This window comes from Monodelphis domestica, chromosome 1, assembly GCF_027887165.1.
Source record: "Monodelphis domestica isolate mMonDom1 chromosome 1, mMonDom1.pri, whole genome shotgun sequence".
In the NCBI taxonomy this organism is placed as follows: domain Eukaryota; kingdom Metazoa; phylum Chordata; class Mammalia; order Didelphimorphia; family Didelphidae; genus Monodelphis; species Monodelphis domestica.
Genome location: NC_077227.1, coordinates 411,730,809 through 411,753,519, shown reverse-complemented (window position 1 = coordinate 411,753,519; position 22,711 = coordinate 411,730,809). Strand labels below are relative to the sequence as shown.

General features: G+C 43.6%; 1 protein-coding gene across 11 annotated transcripts in view; it reads left to right on the top strand.

The window, feature by feature from the left end:
* The window catches only part of WHRN (whirlin), a 142,722-nt gene that overhangs the window by 109,338 nt on the left and 10,673 nt on the right, over positions 1-22,711 (top strand). For 6 of the 11 annotated variants that reach the window (XM_056812015.1, XM_056812014.1, XM_007474525.3 and 3 more), the window contains exons 6-8: positions 3,258-3,470; positions 4,959-5,165; positions 21,540-21,611. In XM_056812015.1, coding sequence (XP_056667993.1) covers positions 3,258-3,470; positions 4,959-5,165; positions 21,540-21,611 — 492 coding nt within the window. The remainder of the gene's footprint in view (positions 1-3,257; positions 3,471-4,958; positions 5,166-21,539; positions 21,612-22,711) is intronic. The other 5 variants (XM_056812019.1, XM_056812018.1, XM_056812017.1 and 2 more) reach the window with 1 other exon arrangement.

Here is a 22,711-nt window from a genome sequence, read left to right as displayed (position 1 = left end):
TACACACACACACACACACACACACACACACACATATATATCTATACATCCTTACTAATCACCAGTATCTTTGCCAAAAAAAAAAGTCCAAACAGGCTCATGAAGAATCAAACTCTTAAAATTATTGAACAACAACATGTGCCAGATGCTATGCTAAGCGCCAGAGATATAGAAAGAGGAAAAAGATAGACTTTGTGCTCAAGGAACTCACAGTCTACTGTGTATGTAGACAGTAAGGCGGTACCTTGCTGGACTTGAAATCAAGAAGGCCTGAGCTCAAATCCAGCCTCAGATGCTTCCTAGCTGTATGACCCTCAGCCTCTGTTTATTTCACTTCTGCCTGCCTCAGTTTCCTCACTTATAAAATTAGAATTATAACAGGACCTGATTCCCAGGGCGGTTGTGAGGATAGAGTGAGATATTTGTCAAGTATTTTGCAAACTTTATTTACAATGCTATATAAATGCTATTATTTAACCTCTCTCAGCCTCATCTATCAAATAGGAATAAAAATAGTACCTACCTCACAAGGTTACTGTGAGGATTAAAGAAGTACTCTCCAAAACCTTAAAGTGTTACATAAATGCAAGCTTAAGCTATTTGTTGGGAATCAGTTCTCTGTAGATACCATTCCTTCCCTTAAAATGATGCAAAAACTGGCCAGCTTTAGAAGCTTTAGAAAGTTGCTGATTATAGCAAGGCAGATAGGTGTAGATAGGGTCAGTATAAGACAGACAATAGAATCACAGATGGCTGACTCTTATTTACAAAGTGGTTGAAGGTAGCATTATTCCCATTTTACGGATGAGGAAATAAGACCCCAAATGTGTGAGGCTCATCCACATGGCTAGGATTCAGCTAGAAGGGACCTTAGAGGCCACGTAATCCAGCCCCCTTGTGCAGATTCCTCACAAGGATCTATCAGAGAATAGCTGTAAAAGGAGTTGGTATGGAACCTGGCACTAGTGGGCATTATAGAAATGCCTGGTCTCCCTTTCCTTATTCTCCTCTTGTTACAAGTAAGGAAAATTCATCTTAGAGAAGCAAAGCGGCCAGTACTGTGTCCAGTATGTAGGATGTATGAGGTGGGATTTTAAACCCAGGCCCTCTGATTCTAATTCCATATGCTACATTGCCTCAAATCCTGTTGAAGCTGGGATTTGAACCCAGACTTCCCAATTATAGGATAAATTCTACTTCTTCCCCCTGCCTGGTTGCCATGGTTGCCTTGGTACCATGGTGCCTTTCCCAAGATGCTAATGTTGGAAGAAAAAACCTTTCTAGTCTAGTATAATCCCTAGAATCACAAGATCTCAAAGCTGGCAGGGACCTCAGAGTAAGGCATCCAGACATCTGAAATTCAATGTCATCCCTCATTCATTCTCATTCTTTTTCCATGTCTCTCTCTCTCTCTCTCTCTCTCTCTCTCTCTCTCTCTCTCTCTCTCTCTCTCTCTCTCTCTCTCTCTCTGTCCCTCTCTCTCTCTCTGTCTCCCTCTCTGTGTCTCTGTATGTGTGTGTTTCTTTCTCACCTACTTCTTTTCTCTTTTCATTCTCTTGGTCATTCATTCTCTCTGTAACTGTTTTTCTCTCTGCTTGTCTCTGTCTCTGGCCTGTCTGTCTCTCCCCATCTATCCATTTACCATCTCTCTGTCTTTTTCTCTTTCTCCTCTCCTCTTCTTCCCTCTTCTTTTCTCTCTTTTTGTTCTCTTGGTCTATCTCTGTAACTCTGTCTCTCTCTGCCTGTCTCTGTCTGTTTCTTTCTCTCCATCTATCCATTTATGATCTCTTTCAGTCTCTTTCTCTTTCTCCTCCCTCCCCTTCCCTTCTCTTTTCTCTCTTTTCATTCTCCTAGTCTGTCTCTGTAACTTTGTCTTTCTGCCTGCCTCTGTCTCTCTGTCTCTGTCTGTCTGCTTCTCCATCTATCCATTTATTATCCCTCTTGGTCTCTTTCTCCCCTCTCCTCTTTCCTTCTTTTTTCTCTCTTCTCTTTCTCTCTCTCTGTAACTCTCTGCCTCACTATCTATGTCCCTTGTCTGTCAGTCTGCCTGTCTCTATCCCTTCCTTCCTCTCCCTTTCTACCTCTCCAACCCAGGGTACAGGTCTGTTTGCCTGAGAGGGCCATGATCCAACCAAAATGGGAACAGTCTCTTGTCACTTTCTCCAACTTCTACCTGAAACTTCAATCCTTTTTATTTATTTAATTTATTTATTTATTTTAAAAAAAAAAGCCTTACCTTCTGTCTTGGAATCAATATTGTGTATTGGTTCCAAGGCAGAAGAGTGATAAGGGCTAGGCAATGGGGGTTAAGTGACTTGTCCAGGGTCATCCAGCTGGGAAGTGTTTGAGGCCAGATTTGAATGCAGTTCAATCCTTTTTAAAGCCTCCTACCTGAGTGAATTTCCAGTCCTTCCATTCCTCATTGATGGCGGGCAGAGGTGCTTATCTCCTCTCATTGATGGCCCCTTGAAATCTAGATCATCTCTGGGTCATCCTTGAGCTTGAGAGCCCATAAGGTAGTGCCTAAGTCTGGATTGGGGAGCTCTTCTAGGCAACCTGACCTCGAGCTGAGACAGGTAGAGGCAGAAATACAGAGAGGCAGATGGACAGACAGAGACAGAGAAGAGAGAATGAAAATGGATATCTTGGACATTCTCTCACCTGACAAATATCAATTGCCATCTTCTTCTCTGGAGCTTGTCCAAGGTCTGACATGTTGTAGTGTGTGAGTCAGCATTCGAACCAGGTACTTTGGTTCTAGATCTCAGTGTACCTTTTATTACTCTTCATTACCTGTTCTTGTCAGGGCTAGAATTTGAACTCAAGACTCCTGATTCCAAGACAGACACCACCTTCTGTCCTCTGTGCCTTTTCAGGGATCTTGCTAGGACTGGTACATGGTGATAGATTCCTTCTTATGCCGCGCGTGTGTGTGTGTGTGTGTGTGTGTGTGTGTGTGTGTGTGTGTATTTAAATTAAATTCTTATCTTCCATTTTAGAATCAATACTATATATTGGTTCCAAGGCAGAAAAGTGATAAGGACCAGGCAAAGGGAGTTAAGTGACTTGCCCAGGGTCACACAACTAGGACGTATCTGAGGCCAGAGTTGAACCCAGGACCTCCTGTCTCTAGACCTGGCTCTCCATCTATTGAACTACCCAGATGCCCCTTCATATATGTTTTTCAGTCATGCCAAGAAAGTGGATTCTCATTCTAGTGTAATTCTGTTTTCTGTGTGGCTCCATTTGTCTTTCAGCTGGGATTCTACAAGGGGCCAGCCAGGTCCCAGGTCACCCTGAGCAGCATGGTCAATCAGACCCGGGTCATCTTGGAGGAGCAAGCCCGACACCTGCTGAATGAGCAGGAGAGAGCAACCATGGGCTACTACCTAGATGAGTACAAAGAAAATAACATCCACGTGGATGCTCTCATCATGGCTCTATTTGAACTACTCAACACTCAAGCCAAGGTACGGTGACGTGGCCAGGGCTGTTGCCATCGGAGCTGCTCCAGCCTGGATCTGGAGAATTTGAAGCTCCAAATGGTAGCCAAGATGCAGGGAGTGGGGAGGAGTGACTTGAATGTCATTGGAATCTTCACTTTCCTCTAGCCTGTCAAGGCATCAATTACAGTCAGAGTCCCCAGGTCGAAGAAACACACGCTCGAGGTAGAGACGCCTTTGCTTGGCAGTGCAAGCCAGCTTCCCATTTTGTAGTGGAATGGGGGACTAGGGAAGAGATTTTTACTTATTTATTCATTTATGGTTTTTTAAACCATTCCTTCTGTCTTAGAATCAATTTAATTAATTTTTTAAACCCATGCCTTCCATCTTGGAATCAATACTGTGTATTGTCTCCAAGGCAGAAGAGCAGTAAGGGCTAGGCCATGGGGGGTTAGATGACTTGCCCAGGGTCACACAGCTAGAAAGTGTCTGAGGTTATATTTGAACCCAGGACTTCCCATCTCTAGTCCTGGCTCTCCATGGGCTACACCACCTAGCTGCCCCCAGGGAAGGGATCTTTGGAAAGCATGATTTTGGTTTGGGGGTACACAGGGTCTGGGGAATCATAGGATTGTAGGTTTAGAACTGAAGTGACCTTGGAGGTAATTCAATCCAAACTCCCCATTTTACAGATGAGGAAACAGGTTCAGAGAATTCAAGGCCATGCGGATAGTAATTGTCAGAATCTTGTGTGAAAAGTTAGAGCTAGGGCTAAGACGGAGCTCAGCTGTTCTAGTTGTCCGCTTGATACAGGTCATAGGGCTGTGGATTCAGAAGTGGAAGACGTCTTGGAGTTCATCTGGTTCGGTCCCTTCATTTTATTGATGAAGGCCCTTGGCCTTAGGTTAAATGACTTGCCAAAGGTCACTCAGCTAGAAAGCAGCAGAGACATGATTTGATGTGGACCCGGGTTTTCCGAGTCCAGATTCAGAATTCTTCCTGTTGGTACGGAGGAAAGTTTCACGGGGTCTGGAGTCAGAGGACCACTTGGATAGAAACCCTGCTACTGCTACTACTACTTACTACTGATATAACCCTCGGCAAGTCGCTTTTACTCTCCAGGCCTCAGTTTCCTCATCTGGAGGTTGGACTAGATGGCCTTTGTGATCTTTTCCAATTCTCTATGATCCCATGACCTCCAAGAAGCGATTTTTATCAAAGCAGTCAAGAAATGTTATTATGGGGCCATTTGTGAAAAGGAGTTCAAATAGAAGGGGGCCTTAGAGATGATCACAGAAGGGGCCCAAACCTTTTCTTTTCTTTTTAAAAATTTATTTATTTATTTAGAAGATTTTCCCATGTTTCCATGATTCATGTTCTTTCCCTCCCTGCTCGCAGAGCCGACAAGCAATTCCACTGCGTTGTACAAATGTTGTCACTTGATACCCATTTCCATATTATTCACCCCAAACCTTTTCCAGAGCTCTCAGCTGAATGTGTTCTTCTGTTCCTCAGTTTTCCCTCCTTTCTGAGGTGAGGGGGCTGATCTCCCCCCACGACCTCGATCGCTTTGACAACATGGTGCTGAAACGGGAGATTGAGTCCATGAAGGCCCGGCAGCCGTCCTGCACTGGCACCGACACTTACTCTGTGGTGTCTTACAGTGACACTGCCTCCTCCTCTGGTAGCCACGTCACTTCGACCACGGTCAGCTCTGCTCGAGTGAGTGTCCCCCCTCTGCTGGGGATGTGTGTGGGCTCTCCTCCCAGCCCCTGATTTCCTCTCTCTCTCCCTCTTCAATCGGGCTCTCTATATCGGCCAGCAGCTCCCAGCCCTTCCAGCCCGCCCTCCCCCCCAATCTGGGACCAGGCCCTAGCCAAGGTCCTTTTGCAGCTGACCACTTAGAGCAACTAGTGAGTGTCTCGTGATCCCGGAGACTCAAGATTTTTCTTCTAAGCTAAATAGTGTGATAAAGGAAGGAGGGTACAAGGAGGAACAGGAATCCTTCTCCTCTGGACCCTTCATCACCAAGTCTGCAAGCATCTCTGTTTATCATGGTCAGGGCTCCATGATGATTCAGTGGCTCATTATCCAGCTTGTCTGGGTCTCCTAACTCAGTTTCCCCATTTTGTTTCATGCCTTTTGGTCAGTTCACAGCACCCCCACCAAGGAAAAGAGAATGGAGATGAAATTCTGGCTTCTCTATTTGTCTGGGTCCTTGCCATTCTGATATAGTGGGAGAGGAGGTTGGAGCTATTGACAAAGATGAGATTTTTATTTTATCTGGGAATTTTCATGACATTCTCTCTCCTATGAGACTTTGGAAATTCACAGGAGGGATAATGGCCTGAGATGCCATTGGTAAAAGGAGCTCCTGGTCGGGACCTTCCTCTGCAATACAAGTTGGCACCTTTTCTGCAAATGATTGCTGTAAAGAGTTGTTTAAGGGGCATCTGGGTAGCACAGTGGATAGGATATCAGATCTAGAGTTGGAAGGTCCTGGGTTCAAATGTGACCTCTGACACTTCCTGTGATCCTGGTCAAGTCATTTAACCCTGATTACCTAGCCCTTAGTGTTCTTCTATCTTAGACCTAATACCAAGACAGAAAGTTGGTATTTTAAAATAAATAAATAATTTTTAAAAGGGTTCTTTATACCCCAGAGAGAATAAGTGACTTGCCCAGGGTCACATAGCTAATATGTCAGAGGTAACACTTGAACCCTGGTCTCCCTGGCTTCAAGGCCAACTCTATCCTCTGGGCCACACTGCCTCTGAATGGTCTATATTGACCTCTTGACTGTCACCAGATCTTAATAGACCACAGACTGCCTCCTTCCCCTTTCCAGAGTAACTCCCCTCCCACCCACCTAAATTGGGGCAGGTATGGAAGCAAAGTCCTTGGGCAGCTTTATTTCCCACAAGAACTCCAAGTCCCAACGATTTTCCTGGACAGATGCAGGAAGTAACATCAAAGCCCTGATTATAACAGCATCCTCCTTTCATGCTTCAGGATATAAAGTGATCACCTGGAGTCCTGATTCTCCAAGATGAAGCTGGAGTCCTTCCGTGCTCTCCACGTGTTCAGCATAACAAATTCACTTTGGTCCCTTGTTCATCCAGCTAGCAGCTTATGCGGCACATAAAAGATGGGCTTGAGATAGAGCTTGTCCAGAGGGTGACCCCTAGATGGGCGAAAATCCTGGCTTGGACAGCGCGGGGCTCAAATGCAAAATGAAGCCTTCTGAATCCATGCGGATAATGGAGGATTGGGTTAAAAACCGCATGTTGTTAATTTGTCATTGTCTGTCCCTTTAAGAGGGGAGCCGGGCAGAAGCAAGCTTCCATTGCCCGCTGCCCATTTGGAATCATTTAGATTTTAAAGATGATTCTGAGTGCTTTTTCAGGTGGAGGGATCGGGAGCCTTAGAAGTAGTATGGAAAGAACTGTGAATGTCCTGGGAGACTCTGGCCCCGGATTCTAGTGCTGGCTTCATTTCCACCTTGCTGTTGGCCTGGGGGCAGCTCCCTGCCAGCTCCCCATTCTCTAATTCTCTGCCCCCAGGCTCAGGCCCCACCTTGTGCCAGTATCATTTCACATGTCCGCAAAGGCCTAAATCTTTTCTACTTCTTAAAAAGCTGGTCACCCGGCAGATTGTGTATTCTGCTTTGTGGTAGCGGATGTTACCTTCCCTTCTGTGTCGAGGACTCTGGGAGCTCCGAAAGGGACCTCTGCCCTTTTTGCAGATGATTTTTAAGTCTGGATTTTTTTTTTTCTAATTTGCTTGGCTTTGGCATAGTCAGTGTGGTCCCTGATGACCTATAAGATGGTCTTTTCATTTCTTGTCTCTGCTGGGCAGTGCCTGGACTGGGACAGAAGAAGGTGTAGTTGTAATGATTGTCCCTGCTGTCTGCTTGCAGAGAGTCTCTCAACAGCCTTAGAGGCAATGTAGGCAAGCTCAGCACCTTAGTTACGGCCTTGAAGGGGCACTAAGAATTGTGGGCATGGGGGCAGCTGGGTAGCTCAGAGGATTGAGAGCCAGGCCTAGACACGGGAGGCTCTGGGTTCAAATCTGACATCAGACACTTCCCAGCTGTGTGATCCTGGGCAAGTCATTTGACCCCCATTGCCTAGCCCTTACCACTTTTCTGCTTTGGAGCCAATACGCAGTATTGATTACAAGACGGAAGGTGAAGGTTTAAAAAAAAAAAAAGAATTGTGGGCATGGAAACCAGGAATCTTCTTTATTATAGGGAAAAGCAAAGTACTTTGTGCCTGGATAAGAGAGAGCCTGCTAGGGAGGGACGTACCCTGGGTGATTTCTCAAGGGCTCCTAACACATTTCTGTAGTAAGAAATCTATATATGTATATCTATATACACCCCCCTTTGTCCCTATAAACAATACACAATACAAAATAATCTTTGTGGATCTGCGTGCACACCCATATATGCATATACCCATAGAGTTCTAAGCACACACACACACACACACACACACACACACACCCCGTGCATCCATCTAAGCAAGCAGCAAACCCTTGTTACATGCCTAGCGTGTGCTCTGCTGCTAGGTACTAGAGGATTTAGGAAGCCTTCCCCAAATCCCCAGCAGTGAGGCTTGCTAACAGTCTGGCAGGCTACGCACGCTGCATCTAATTATCTGGCCCCTTTGCTTCTTCTGTCATCATTCCTGAGACATGCCCCAGACTGCTCCTCAATCACACTCAAGCCCTGGCTCCCATCTGACTGTGGAAGCCTGACGCTGGCATTTGCATCCAAGGCCTGGCCTGCCTCTCCTAGAAGGGCTCCTAGGAAGGGCGTCTCCCCTAGGGCCCGGACCACTGGCTGCACCAATGCACAAACCCTAATTCCCTATTTTTAGTAGCAGTTTGGCTTCAGGACCCCCGGTGAGCTTCAGTATTAATTCTCACTCCGCTCAGGGGCCCCCTAAAACGTCTGCCCTGAGCGGCTCCTGTGACTTTTATTTTAACAGCTTCGTGCAAGAGCATGTGTGGGTTTGTGGCACGAAGGACCGGGGGGATGCTTCTGCTGGGGTCGTGTGTTTATTTGATTGCCTTTTTGTGTGTGTGCAGTGCTCGTGGTTTGCTGCATCTGCTCCAGTCCCTAATGCATTGTTTTCTTTTGTGTTTTTCCCCCCGTTTTGTGTTTGCCTGAATTATCTTTCCCAGGAGCGGCTCTTATGGTTAATAGACCTAATGGAGGTATGGCCCTTTCACCGGGGAGCTTTCCTGCTGTGGTTTCCATAGCAAAGAAGATGGGGTTGAGGGCGGGGTGAAGGACAGAAAGCAGTGAACTGCCAAAGGAAGGTCTGCCTCTGAGGTCTGGCCCTACAGGAGGCTGGCTGGGAAGGACACGTTCTCCCCCATCTCCTCCTGTTTGCCTCGCTGTCTTTTTATGTGCCCATCTGCCTGTTCTTGGATCTCTGGGCTCATTGTATGGTCTGGATGCCAGCTCATTAGGCTTTCCCCTGGCTTCCGTCCTCTTCCTCCTCGTCGCCACGCCAGCTCTCATGTTACGTGTCACGGTGGAGAGCCGGGCAGAACGCGGCTCTTCCGTCTCCCGCGGGTGACCTTGGCCGGGTCGCTGCATTTCCATGTGATGGCTCTTCCAGCTCCGTGTCCTAGCTAAGGGCCCCTCTGGTCCTAACGTGCTCTGCTCCCGCCTCCCTCCCGGCTCTGACACTGCTCCTAAACTCTCTCGTGCTTCCCATATTCCGTGTTCGCGCGGCCCTTCCAGGGCTGATATTCTGTGCTCTAAGAGCCTCTCTAACTCTCAGACTCTGGGTCCTCAGGCCCCATCCCTCTGGCACTGGCCCAAGACCCCTGTCAGTCTGTGGCCAAAGAGCCTTTAAATGTCAGACATTCTGTGTTCTCAGGTCCTTTCCAGCTCTGAGGCTATATTTTAGTGCTCCTTCTGACTCTCTGCCATTCTGTATTCTAAGGTCCCTTCCAGCTCTGAAGTCCCGTCTAGCTCCAACTTCTTTGATTATTTCTATATATAATAGAAAGTGTTCCATGCTTTATATGGGATTGCTATGTCACCACCACAATATGGCAGATGGAGTCCAGAAAGACCTGGGCTCTAACCTTATCTCCAACACTTGTTAGCCCTGTGAACACAGGAAAAAAACCTAACCTGAGTCTCAGTTTTCTCACCTATAAAATGGGCAAAATAATACCTCTTATATCTACCTACTAAGGCTGCTGTGAACATCAAATGAGATAATGGATGTAAAATTACTTGATTCTTAAAATGTTTTATAAATGTCAGCTATTATTTTGATTACAAGTAGCTATATATTTCTTCTTTTTTAAAAAAGCCTTACCTTCAATACTGTGTGTTGGTTCCAAGACAAAAGAATGGTAACAGCTAGGCAATGGGGGTCAAGTGACTTGCCCAGGGTCACACAGCTGGGAAGTGTCTGAGGCTAGATTTGAACCCAGGACCTCCCATCTTTAGGCCTGACTCTCAATCCACTGAACCACCCAGCTGCCCCCAGTAGCTATATATCATATTTCTAACCATTGGTTCATTTCTTTAGGAACTGATCCAATCTGATAGATTTGGCTTTTTTCATATAGAAGCCCTATGTCACCGAAAGGGGTAGATGTCCTAGCATTCTCATAAGCTCCTCATCTGCTTGTTTGCTACTAGCCCTTAATCTTTGAGTGTCAAATGTTCAAAAAAGCTAAAGGGCAAAAGATTTTTACCAAGGCCTCTTAAGTTTCTTCCATGTCAATTCAAGTGACAGTTATTGAGAATCATTGACCTCTAGGCAAGGGAGACTACTTATATAATTCATTAGTGATTGTGCCCCCCCAGCAGAAATGAATGATGTCCCCCTCTGGTCATCTCTTAACTCCCTCATTTGTCCTTTCCTAATGAACTGCAAGTACACATCAAACACAATGATGGATAGATGGATGGATGGAGGGATGGATGGATGGATGGATGGATAGATGGAAGGATGGATGGATGGATGGATAGATGGATGGATGGAGGGAGGGATGGATAGATGGATGGATGGAGGGAGGGAGGGATAGGTAGGTGGAGGGAGGGATGGATGGAGGGATGGAGGGATGGATGGATGGATAGATGGATGGATGGAGGGAGGGATGGATAGATGGATGGAGGGAGGGAGGGAGGGATAGGTAGGTGGAGGGAGGGATGGATGGAGGGATGGAGGGATGGAGGGACAGATCAGGGCATTTATTAAATCCTCATTCTGTACCAGTTGCTGTAGTAGGCGCTGAGAATTCAAATAGAAGAAAGCTAGCCCTTGCCCTCATGAGAGCTTACATTCTTGTGAGGGAGAACAACCAAAAAAGAGAAGAGTAGAGGACTGAGTATAGAGCAGCATGCCCCGGGGATGGCTGGGAAGTGAGGCAGAGGCCAGGGGAAGGTCTGAGCAAGATCAGGTGAAAGCTCATCTCTCAGATCTCAGGGTGGTTTTAGGGAGGGTAGGCAGAGCCCAAGTTTCCAGGGTTGATAAAGGCCAGAATGGTTTGGTGATGGGCAGAAAGGTCATACATTGGAAAGAGCATTGGGTTTTCAGTCAGAAGACTTGAGTTTGAATCTTGCCTCTGACATTTACTACCTGTGTGACCATGGAAAATTCACTGAACCTCTCCAGGTTTCCATGTGTTCATCTGTAAAATGAAGGGTTCATACTAGGTGGCCTCCAAGGGCCCCTCTAGCTCTAAAGCTATGATCCTATGAATCTATCCCTGAAAGTCCTGTGTGGCCTCCTACATTTCCCTCTTTTCCATGCCTGCAACAGTCAGCCTTTGACTCCCACCCACTCCCAGGCTCTCTAGTGGTTGCAAAGAGCTCTTGGAGCTGGCTAAGAATGTTGGGTCTCAATTGCACTGTATACTGTTAGGTTAACAACTAGGGAGCCCCAGCAGTAAGGAATACAGCAGTGCAAAGGGCAGCTAGAGCAGAGGACCAGACTGGGGAATCAGGAAAACCTGAGTTCAAACGTGATCTCAGATACTAGTTGTGGGACCCTGGACAAGTCACTTTATCCTGTTTGCCTCAATTTCCTCATCTGAAAAATAAGCTGGAGAATAAAATGGCAAAGCACTCCAGTATCTTTGCCAAGAAAGCTCCCAATGGGGTCACAGAAAGTCAGACATTACTAAAATGATGGAACAACAAAACAGAAAAGGAGACAGTCCTCAATCAACCAGCACTTTTTTACCTCAGCACTAAAAAGGCCCTGGTAAATGACTTGGGGAGTCTTAGATTTTTAGAGTCTTAGTGCTGCAAGAAACATTAGAGGATATCTGGGCCAATCCTTACCAAAAATATTAATTCCTTTTGACAGCCCTTCCAATAGGTGATCATCTAGCTTATATTTGAACTCTTCCATTGATGGGGAGCTCCTTCCCTAATGAGTCAGTCAGTCCTTAAGAAGTCTTGGAATTTTTTCCCCCTTTTCTTCTTTCCATGCAAATATGGGTATAATCGCCAAGTCCCACCAGGGTTTCTGAAAGCACTTTTCTTATTTAAGGGATAGATTTATGATTTTCCCAGGTCAATCCATTCACTCCTCCATGTCCTCACACCCTCCCCATAGCTACTTATCCATTCAGATGAACTATTAAACTAGTGCACTGCAGCAAAGTTGTCCTTTTTCCTCCCTTTGGCACATGTACAGGGCAAGATGGAAACAGCTAAGTAACAGTGCCCCAACCTTCGTCACTGCCCATTGGGGGGGACCAATGACCATTTAGAATAATTCCCTTTATCAGACAGAATGGCTATCTTTCCCAGGTTAAATGCCTTCTCCTGTTGCAGCTGTTTTCCATAAACACACTAATGATCAAGGAAGATCAAATGTAGTTCTCTTAATCGGGAAATCTCATTTATTTTTTATTTGCCTAATATCGAGTCAACCCTGAGAATTTTCACCCTACTCCATATAACATCATTTTCTCCCTACAAAGAATAGCTGCCAAGATAGCAAAATTAAAAGCTGTATTGATTAAAGGCGGAGGTGTTGTGGAGAGAACATCATTCTCAACATTTCATTCTGCGGCTAATGTTTATTATGAAAGGTGCCACGCTTGTAGTTTCCTAGAACGAAGCCTGTCTTAAATCCCTTTGGTCTCTAGGGACCTTTCCAATCTAAAATGGTTGGGTCTGGGATTTTCAGGGCAGTAGAAGTGAAATTGTTTTCAACTCTTTCTAGCCGAATTCAGCCTGAGTTTAAGGGATTCCAGATTCCCAATGAGCCTCAGCAAGGACAGGGATTCCAAATGATCCAGATTGAGAGAAAAAACCAGACTTGGACTTTGGATGCCTGGAGATCTAGACTCAGTTCTATTGCCTGTTTGGCCAGGCTAAAACCACCCCCTGGAGTCTTCGCTTCCTCATCTATAACAGGAATGACTCCTGCCTTGCCTGGTTTAACAGGATTCCTATAAAGATCTAATGAAAGCATGCAGAATTGCTTTGAATTCTGGTAATGCCCTATAAAAATGAAAGGTGGAGTCATTCTTTTTACTGTTACTATTTCGGATACCCCAGATGCCATCCCCAGTCTTTGCTGAGTAGACTCCTGCATGTCCTGGGGGCTGTGAGAAGGTACCAGGGGCAGAGGGTAGAAGCCTGGATTTTGCCCTTGAAGGGCTTATGTATGAATTATATACTGACCTTAGGCTGGCTTAGTCTTTCCTGATCCCTCTTAATTCTTCTAGTACCTTCCCTGTTGATTGATTCCAGTTTATCTTTACACAGTTCATTTGTACATAGTTGTTGGCATATTGTCCCTCCCCTTAAATTGTAAGCTCCTTGAGGGTAGGGACTGTCTTTTGCCTTTTCTTTGTATCCCTAGCACTCCACTCAGTGCCTGGAACTTGGTAGGCACTAATGATTGTTTATTGATCAATTGATCTCTAGACAAACTGCCTGAAATTATTTCTTGCATAGTAACTGGATTTCAGTCACCATCTTTCAGGAAGTTTAGTGGAATTGTTTCCCAAAGGAAATTTAAAGACATTAAACATTTTCGTAAGATTCTTTAAAAAAATAAAGTTTGGGTTTCTAACCCACAGTCAGTTGGTGAACATTATTGTAAACTAACTAAGCAGAATCAATGCCAGATGATCATAAAACAAGGAAATATTTGCTCATTAGGTTCTCTTTAAATCTGGAAACAGCCTGTGGAAGAAAAGCAAGATAATTGAAAACCTTGGGAAAGAAATCTTAGTGGGGAGAAAAGCTAGGTGGCTTAGTGGATCGAAAGCCAACCCTCGAGACAGGAAGTCTTGAGTTCAGATTTGACCTCAGATAAACATCTTAGCTCTATAATCCCGGGCAAGTCTCTTAACCACTATTGCCTAGTCCTTAATGCTCTTCTGCCTTAAAACCAAAACACAGTATTGATTCTAAGATGGAAGCCAAGGATTTTTTTTAAAAAGAAAGAAATCCTAGGAAGCAAAAGTGATAGAGATGAAAAAGTTCTTTAGAGATGATCTCATCTGAAGATTCTTAAACCTTTTTGCATGTGTCCTGGACCTCTTTAGCAGGCCAGTGAAGCCCATGAATCCCTTCTCAGAGTAACATTTTTAAATGCATAAAATAAAAACATGGGATTACAAAGTTATATTGAAAGATAATTATCAAACTGTTTGAGGGAAAAATAGTTCATAGACTACAGGATAAGAGCCCTTGAGTTAGTCCAGTTCTCTCCTTTTGCCAGCAGAGAAGTTAAGTGATCTGTCTACTGTGACACAGATTTAATAAATGCAGAGCTAGGGCATGAACTCAGGGCCTCTAACTTCTAATCCAGTGTCTGTCCACTTACTGCCACCTCCCCAGGCTGAAATTAGTCAGCCTGGATTAGTGAAAACTGTCTGGAGGTGCTTAGTTATGCTTTTTAAAGAGAGTGATTCAGTGCTTTGTTTTATGGATTCATAGGGCTTTAGAAATGGGAAGAGGAAGCTAGACAGTCAGAGCTGGAGGGGTTCTAAGAGCATAGGATAATAATAGATAATAGCATTCAAAGTCCTTAGAATATATAGAATCTTAAATATATGGCATGGAGTGTGAGATATGAAAAGCATCTGTACAGATAATAAAAGTATTCACTAGAGGAACAAGATGAAGTGAGCAAGCCAAACTCCATGAAGAAGGACTGAAGGTTGACACTAAGAAGTACCTCCTTGTCAAGGTTGTAATCCTCCTCCTCTTCTTCCTCTTCTCTTTATCTTCCTCTTCCTCTCCTCCTCCTCCTCCTCTTACTTTTCTTCTTCCTCTTCCTGCACCTCCTTTTCTTCCTCCTTTTCTTCTTCCTTTTTCTTCTCATCTTTTTCTTCTCCTCTTCTGCTTGCTGCTTCTCCTCCTTAAATCATATTCAAATTAATTCAAAAAATTTGAAAAAAATTAAAAAAAATAATTCAAATTACTGGGGCAAAGAAATTAACTTACCCCATAACCTCTAGAGGTCTGGTCCTTCCCCAGAATATTGACCTAGAATCACCTCGTCTTGGTAGACTCTTTTAAAAATTGCTGTGAATACTCTTTTCCTTTTTTCTCCTCATTGTCATTCCCCTAATTCCTATCCTTTTTCTCTCAAAAGAACCCTCCCTCCCTTGTAATAAATAAACCCAGTCAAGCAGAATAGATCAGCATATTGGCCATGTCTGCCAACATATTCCTCATTACACTCTTGTAGCCTACCACCTCTTTGCTGAGAGGTGAGAAACATGCTTCACCTTTAGTCGTCTGTTGTCACAATTGGATGCTGCATTGACCAGCTCTCTGAGCTCTTTTAATGCTTTCCTCTCTTAGACTTTTCACAGCAGACCAATGGCCATGTTTTTGCCACAGCTCTTTCCCCCTTTTTGCAATAGTCACGATCTTCTGTTTCAGTAAAAATTAATTCCTTATATTCCCACTAAGTGAAAGTGAGAACCCATAAAGAAAGGAAATTGGGAAGCTTTTGTTTATAATATTTTCATTTCTTTCCCTCAAATTGCTAATCCTGTCGAGATCTCTCAGGCTCTGGTTGCAGTCCCCCGTCACTGTTCATCCTGAGCTGATGGGCCTCTGATCTCATATTCCTTCTATTAAATTCCACAAAAAAAAAAGCCCTTCATGAGCACCTGGAACAATAAATCCACCCAACGGTTTAATGGTATCTGGAGTAGTTATTGCAAGTCTCTGACTAACATTGCTATGGAGTTTGGAGCAAGAAAATTCAGGTGACGAATGTTTCACATTTGTCCTCGGTGAGCTTTTGTAATACCAGCCGCCATGGTCAGGACTTGGACAGGGCCAACTCTGTGTGCAGCTGACTTGGGAATGAGAGCTATGAGGGTCTTAAATGCAGGATAAGTATTCTATTTGGAAGTAGGATTTGGTTTCAAATTCCAGTTCTGCTCTTTTTCATCTGACTTTGGGCTAGTTGCATTACCTCTCTGGGCCTCAATATCCTCATCTGTAAAATAACCTACTAGATGATCCCAAAAGTCCTTTCTGTCATCTAAATTCTATAACGCTGAAGTGTATTTTGGCCCAAGTCTCCTTTATTAGTGAAGTCCCTCTTTCTTTATCTATTCTCCTTTCTGAACAGAATTACAGAGAACTTCAGGGTTAAAAAGGATGTTTAAGATCTAGACCAGGGATTCTTAATCTTTTTTTTATGTCATGGGCCCCTTTGTAAGTGAGTGAAGCCTATGGACCCCTCCTCAGAAAAACACTTTCAAATGCATAAACTACCCACGATTCCAAAGGAAACTAAAGGTTAGTAAAAATATAATTTTTTCTATCCAAAGTCATGAACCCCCTGAAACCTTTCCAACAGAATCTGTTGACTATACATTAAGACCCTTATTGTAGACCAGCTCTCTCCTTTTAAGAAGGACAAGGCAGGGGCAGCTAAGTGACTTAGTGGATTAAGAAGCATGATGGCCTAGAGATGAGAGGTCCTAGATTCAAATTTGACCTCAGATACTTCCTAGTTGTGTGACCCTGGACAGGTCTCTTAACTTCCATTGTCTTACCCTTACTATTCTTCTGCCTTGGAACCAAAATAGAGTACTGATTCTAAGACAGAAGGTAAGGATTTTAAATAGTGAGAAAAAACAGGACCTTAGAGAAATGACTTCTTAAAAGTCACACAATTATAAGGTAAGTAGTGGAACCAAGATTTAAATGCAGACCTCCTTAACTCAAATTGTGCCCTTTCTCCCCCATATCACGCTGTCTTTCACATTAGATTTTGCACACAGAAACCTTAAAGAAAACAACCTAATGCTGGGGTTCATCTAATGTCTCCAATGGAGTCTTGATTTGTGACTCCATCAGTATTCTTGAAGTCAAAATGAGAAAGAAGGGGACTGTAAAAGTTAATAGCCATCAGGAAAAACCCAACAAAATAACCTGCAGCTGGCAAGCTGTAATTGTTTAATACTAACTTTGAAACTTTGGAAATTGATGTTTGAGCAACGCCAAGCTCAGCACCTCTACCAGATGCTCCAGAAAATGACAAAATGCAAGCAGCAGCCCCATTTGTCTTCCATGTTTGTTCATTGACAGGCCCCGCAGCATTTCTAAGAATTACTCAGTGCCCTTGGATTGAATAAATACCATATAAAGAATATGCAGTTGTCCTCTTTCCATCAAGAGTCAGGAAGCTTGGGGTCTATTCCTAAGTCATCACTGAAGCTTTGTGACCTTGAGAAAGTCTACTACCCTCTGGGTCTGATTCCAGAGCTGGAGAATAGAGAGAACAATTGTAGTATTTTTGTCTCCGGTGGCCCCAGGAGGTAGCTGTGGAAGCCATCATGGTTTTTTTGAAGGATTTGGATTTTTAAGATTTTTAAAACCATGGAATCTTGGATTGTCAGAGAAAGGCAGGGCCTTACATGTTAGGATGTTAAAACTAAAAGGGTCATTAGAGCATAGTATTAGAACTAGGAAGGACCTTACAACTAGAATGCTAGAACTGGAAAGGATCATAGTACATAGAATCAGTTACAAAATGTGAGAATTAGAATGGACCACAGTGACTGTACTAGCCAACTAATATGTTGAAGAATCCCAGATATATAACACATCCAACAAGGGTCATCCAGCCTCTACTTGAAGATCTACTAGGAGGGAGAACCCACAACCTCTTGAAGTATAGCAGGTATTAGATGTATAATTATATATATTATATATTTATAATAAATATTATATCCATATTTATTTTATTATGTAAATATATAAATATTGTATATTTATTTATAATAAATATTACATATTTATAATTATATATATAATTAGATGTAGAAGTATAGCAGGTATAGCAGGAAGGAAGAAGGAATAAGAATTTATTAAACATCTGTATGCCAAATACTAAGAGGACAACTGCATATAAATATTAAATATTCACAAATATTATAAGAGACTTTAGAAGAGAGGTTCTTGACCTTTCTTTTAACAATCTGATGAAACTTGCTAACTCCTTTATAGAATGTCTTTAAGTGCATCAAATAAAACACAATTGCAAAGGAAAACAACTGCATTGAAATATAGTTTCTTTCTTTCTTTTTTCCATCCCTATTTCTCTATCTATCTATCTATCCATCCATCCATCTACCCATCTGTCCATCTATCTATCTATCACAGTTCCCAGGTTAGGAACCATTGTTTTAAAATATAAAATATTAGAGCTGGAAGGGCCCATAGAGCCCCATTTTCTAGTCTAAACCATGAGATTTTACAAATGGGGAAACAGAAGTTTAGGTTATTTACATCTAAAGTAGGGAACCAGCAACAGAAACAATAGGACAAAGAACCCAAAGTGGTGGCTTTATATTACATCAAATGATAGCCCACTAGAAGTATATATATTAGACATTTGTGAGCCTGTTGGAGGTGATGGCCAGACATGGTAAAATCTTAATATACTTTGCTTTGAAAGTCAAAACCCTGTGCTTAAAAGTCATTATAATGAATGGCCACACACAATTTATATTTTTGATGCAAAATACTAGACACCAGCGATGGCCTAACCCTGATTTTGCCAACCCTGAAAAATTGAGTTTTCATTTATCTCTAACTTAAAAGGAGATAATTTCCAGTTCTGGGTACTTAAAGGTTAAACAGGGAAGTTGGGGGTGGGGAGAAGAAAAGGAAATTTTCTGGGTGATGATGCGCTAAAGGAAGGGAGAAAATGAAAACCTTCATTTGGATTGATTCAGTTGGATCAAGGATTTCCCAGAACTCTCGTGGTCCCAGACCATCCAGTTGTTGGTTCCCTTTCTCTCCACAGTGACCCTGATGGAATGTGACTCTAGGACCTGACTTCTACCTCCCTCCTCCCAAAAAACAATATCTTCCCTTTTGGAAGCTTCCCTTCTTCAAGGTCTAAGTTCTAAATCTCTTTGCCATTTTCTTTCCAAGTGCTTTTTTCTTAGCTCCCTCATTTGAGCAGTTCTTCTGACCTTGATCCTTATCGGGAAGCGTTAGTGATAAAAAGCCTATTCTTTGAATATCTTTGCTGACTAATACATTGGGTTATTAAACTGCTGTCTCCATCTATTTTAGTAGCAAATGAGGTAAGACTTTGAGGACAGGAGCCTTCTGAGCCACTGGATTTAGCAGATGGAGAAATGCAGACATCCCACAGCTCTAGACTAATCAGTTGTTTATCCAACAATAAATAACAAGCAATGGAAGAGACAACGGGCTCTCCACTTTTTGGCACCTACCAGCACCAATGGTACCATTGATGGCAGAGGAAGAAATCATATTTCACACTGTCCGCAATGGTCTGCCCCATGCAGTAATGAAGAAAACCATTCTTTAACCTGCCAGCTGCCCATACCATCATCCTAGGCCTCTGTCAATATCCCACCTCCTTTTCTGGGGGCATTGGCTCACCCCAAAGCAGGAAGGATTTGTAGTTTAGAATTATAGCTGTAGAGCTAGAAGGGGGCCTTTAGAATTACCTAGTCCAGTCTTTCATTTTACAGATAAGGGAACAGGCCCAGAGAGGAAAAGTAACTTGCTCCAGGTCACATAGACAATAACAGCTAATTTATAGAAATTAAAGGTTGGCAAAGAGCTTTGTAAATATCTCATTTATTCCTCATAACAGCTTCATGCTATTATTACCTTCATTTTACAGATGAGGAAACTGAGGTTGGCAGATGTGAAGTAACCTGCCCAGGTTCATATTGCCTAGTTGGTGAGACAAGATCTAGAGGTGAAAAGATAAATGCTAAGTGTTGGGTTTGGGGGATATGAGATCAAGGTGCTCAGACAAAGTATGCAGGCTTTCACTGGAAGGGACTACTGTGAGAAGGGGGTACCTGCAAAAGGCTCCAGGGAGGAGGCAGGTCTTGAGTTAAGCCCTGAAAGAAGGAGAGTGTTATTACTTTTTGCACCAGATAAAGCGTATTCCTTGCATTCTTGCCCTGGGAAAGCAGACTGATTTCTGTAAAGAAGAATTGGCAGGAACCGCTAGATGGCTCAGAGGATTGAGAGCTGGGCCAGGAGATGGGAGGTCCTGGGTTCAAATGTGGCCTCAGACACTTCCTAGCTGTACCCAGTGCAAGTCACTTAACCCCCATTGCTTAGCCCATACCATTATTCTGCCTTTGGGGCCAATATTTAGTGTCAATTTGAAGATAGGGATAAAAAAGAACCTGCAGCTCAAGAATATATTTACCTTCAATATTTATAATTTGCCCACATGCTAAAAGTTCATCCTCTTCTCCCAGCCACTGTAATGATTTTGTGACTTACAAAATACTTACCCTGTGACAGCTCTTCCACTTTACACCCCACATGGCTAGAGCAGTTCCAGGTGGTGCCACTACCACCAGTAGTACAGGGATCATAATTCCTATCTTTTAGAGATGAAATTCAGACTCACTGAGGTCAAGTAAGTCATTGATGGCCACGTGGCTAGTCAGGGGGCTGAGCCATTCTGATTCCAAGTCTTGGCCCTGTCCCCAACTAGCCCTGTGGCCATAATTCACTAAAGTGGGCACCCTCTAGCTGGGCTTCGGTGCTCACCCCAACTTCTGGATGAGACCTACCAAGGCCAAGGTCATGTTTTTTCTCGACACCTGTGGACGCCCCAGCTGTATTTGGATTCTGGCTACTGCTCCTCGAACTGCAGGAGACATCAACAAAATTCTCCCATTCCTCCTTTGCTCTTCATAATACATGCAAATGATATTTTTATAAATTCTTTGGCATTAATTGGGAGTGCTTAGTCAAAGTCACTTTAGGCCCCAATTACTTCTCTACCATTCCCTGATTGCCGTTCTTTACCCAATGGCTTCTGGAGAGCAGTGAATTAATTTCCTTTTCCTTGGTGCTTCTTTTTCTGCCTCTACCTCAGTTGTTGACATGGGCCAGGACATATTTTGACATTTCATAATGTCATTTGGGCTGCAATTACACAGAAAGCAAACATCTGGTGCTGATTTGAATAGATGATTGCCTAGGCCTGGGGAGACCTCCCCCTTTAGAGTAGGGGATGGGAAGGACAGATGAAGTAACGGAGATATATATTACTTGGACAGTCTCAGGAACAGGAGCTTCTGACTTAGAGAAACACACAGAGGTAAAGCCTAACAACCAGTTCTTACTCTATCTACAGGCTAAAAATTTTTTTTGGTATATGAAAATCTTTATTTCAAGAACCTGAAAAAAACCAGAATATAAAGCTTCACAGGAGCCCTTAAACCAATGCAGAAAACACTCAGGGACTCACGTTAGCCCATAAACAATGAACATAGTTTTCCTCTCTGAATGGTTCCCCTTTCCAACAGGGTCCTATTCCCCTAACTTCAAACTAGTAGTGCCAACCTGTTGTTTGAACTCTGTTCAGAAGGGAAACCCATACAAACTGGGTTAGAAGAAAGTCCAACAGGCTAAATTTTTTTTAATTGAAAATTTAAAAATGCCATCCACATGTCGTTTTGAGCTGGGGTGATAGAAGGGAAAGGAGAGGAGCCATGACAGGGCACTAATGTTGCCATGTTCTCCTCGAGGACAAATCAGCTTGCTTTTTGGGGGGCTGTTTTTGCTGACTGCTTTCCTTTCCATTTTTTTTCTAGAATACTCTGGACCTTGAAGAGACTGGAGAAGTAATCCAGGGCAGTATCAATGCTCTGCCAGATGTTTCCTTGGTAAGAGGTTCCATCTTCTTTTTTGGCCTTTAATTGGAACAGGACATTTTGGCCAGTAGGAACTTGCAGAGCAGCAGCATGCCACAGTCAATTATGAACTCATAGATGAGAGCTGGAATTAACCTATTGTTGCTGTTCAATTATTCTAATTGTGTCCGACTCTTTGTGACCCCATTTGGAGTTTTCTTGGCAAAGATACTGGAGTGATTTGCCATTTCCTTCTCCAGCTCATTTTACAGATGAGGAAACTGAGGCCAACAGGGTGAAGTGACTTGTCTAGGGTCACACAGCTAGTCGGTGTCCAAAGCTATACACAGGTCTCCCTGACGCTAGGCCTGGTGCTCTATTCACTAAGTCACCTAGCTGCCTAGAATTAACCTGTGAGTCCAGTCAATCCAATCCTTGCATGTAGGAGGAAATGTAGCCCAGGGAGTTTAAATGACTTTCCCAAGGTAGCACGGGGAGTTAGCATGAGATTTGAGTTGGAGAGCCTGCGTTGGAATCACCATGACTTGGGTTCCAGCTTTGCCTCTGATTCAGACTGTGCTGTCTGTCCCCGGGGCTAATCACTTATCCTTTTGGTGTCCTTGGGTAACTCTACTGAATGAAATTACAGAGGAGCAACTGATTTGAATAAGGGGAGGGAGTTTCCGTGTCTGAAATTATAGGTTGGCACAAAACTGCAAAAAGAACAGGCCTGTGACATGGTTTTAATGAAATGCCTTTGACATAGTGACAAAAGGGAGTTCTGGGTCTCAGTTCTAGACCCAGCTCTGCCCTTCGCCCCAATCTCAGCCTACCTGTGGGATCTTTGGCAGGTTGCTACCCCTCTCTGGGCTTCAGTGTCCTCAGTATATTAAATGAAAGGGTGAGAATAGATGCTTCCCAAAGGCACTCAGGGAAGGTCCTCCTCAGTGTTCTCCGTTCCCTTCCAGCTTTCTGGCTCAGAATCCTGTATAATGCTGGACCTTTTTCTTTTTTTTTTAAACCCTTACCTTCCGTCTTGGACTCAATACTATGTATTGGCTCCAAGGCAGAAGAGTGGTAAGGGCTGGGCAATGGGGGGGTCAAGTGACTTGCCCAGGCTCACACAGCTGGGA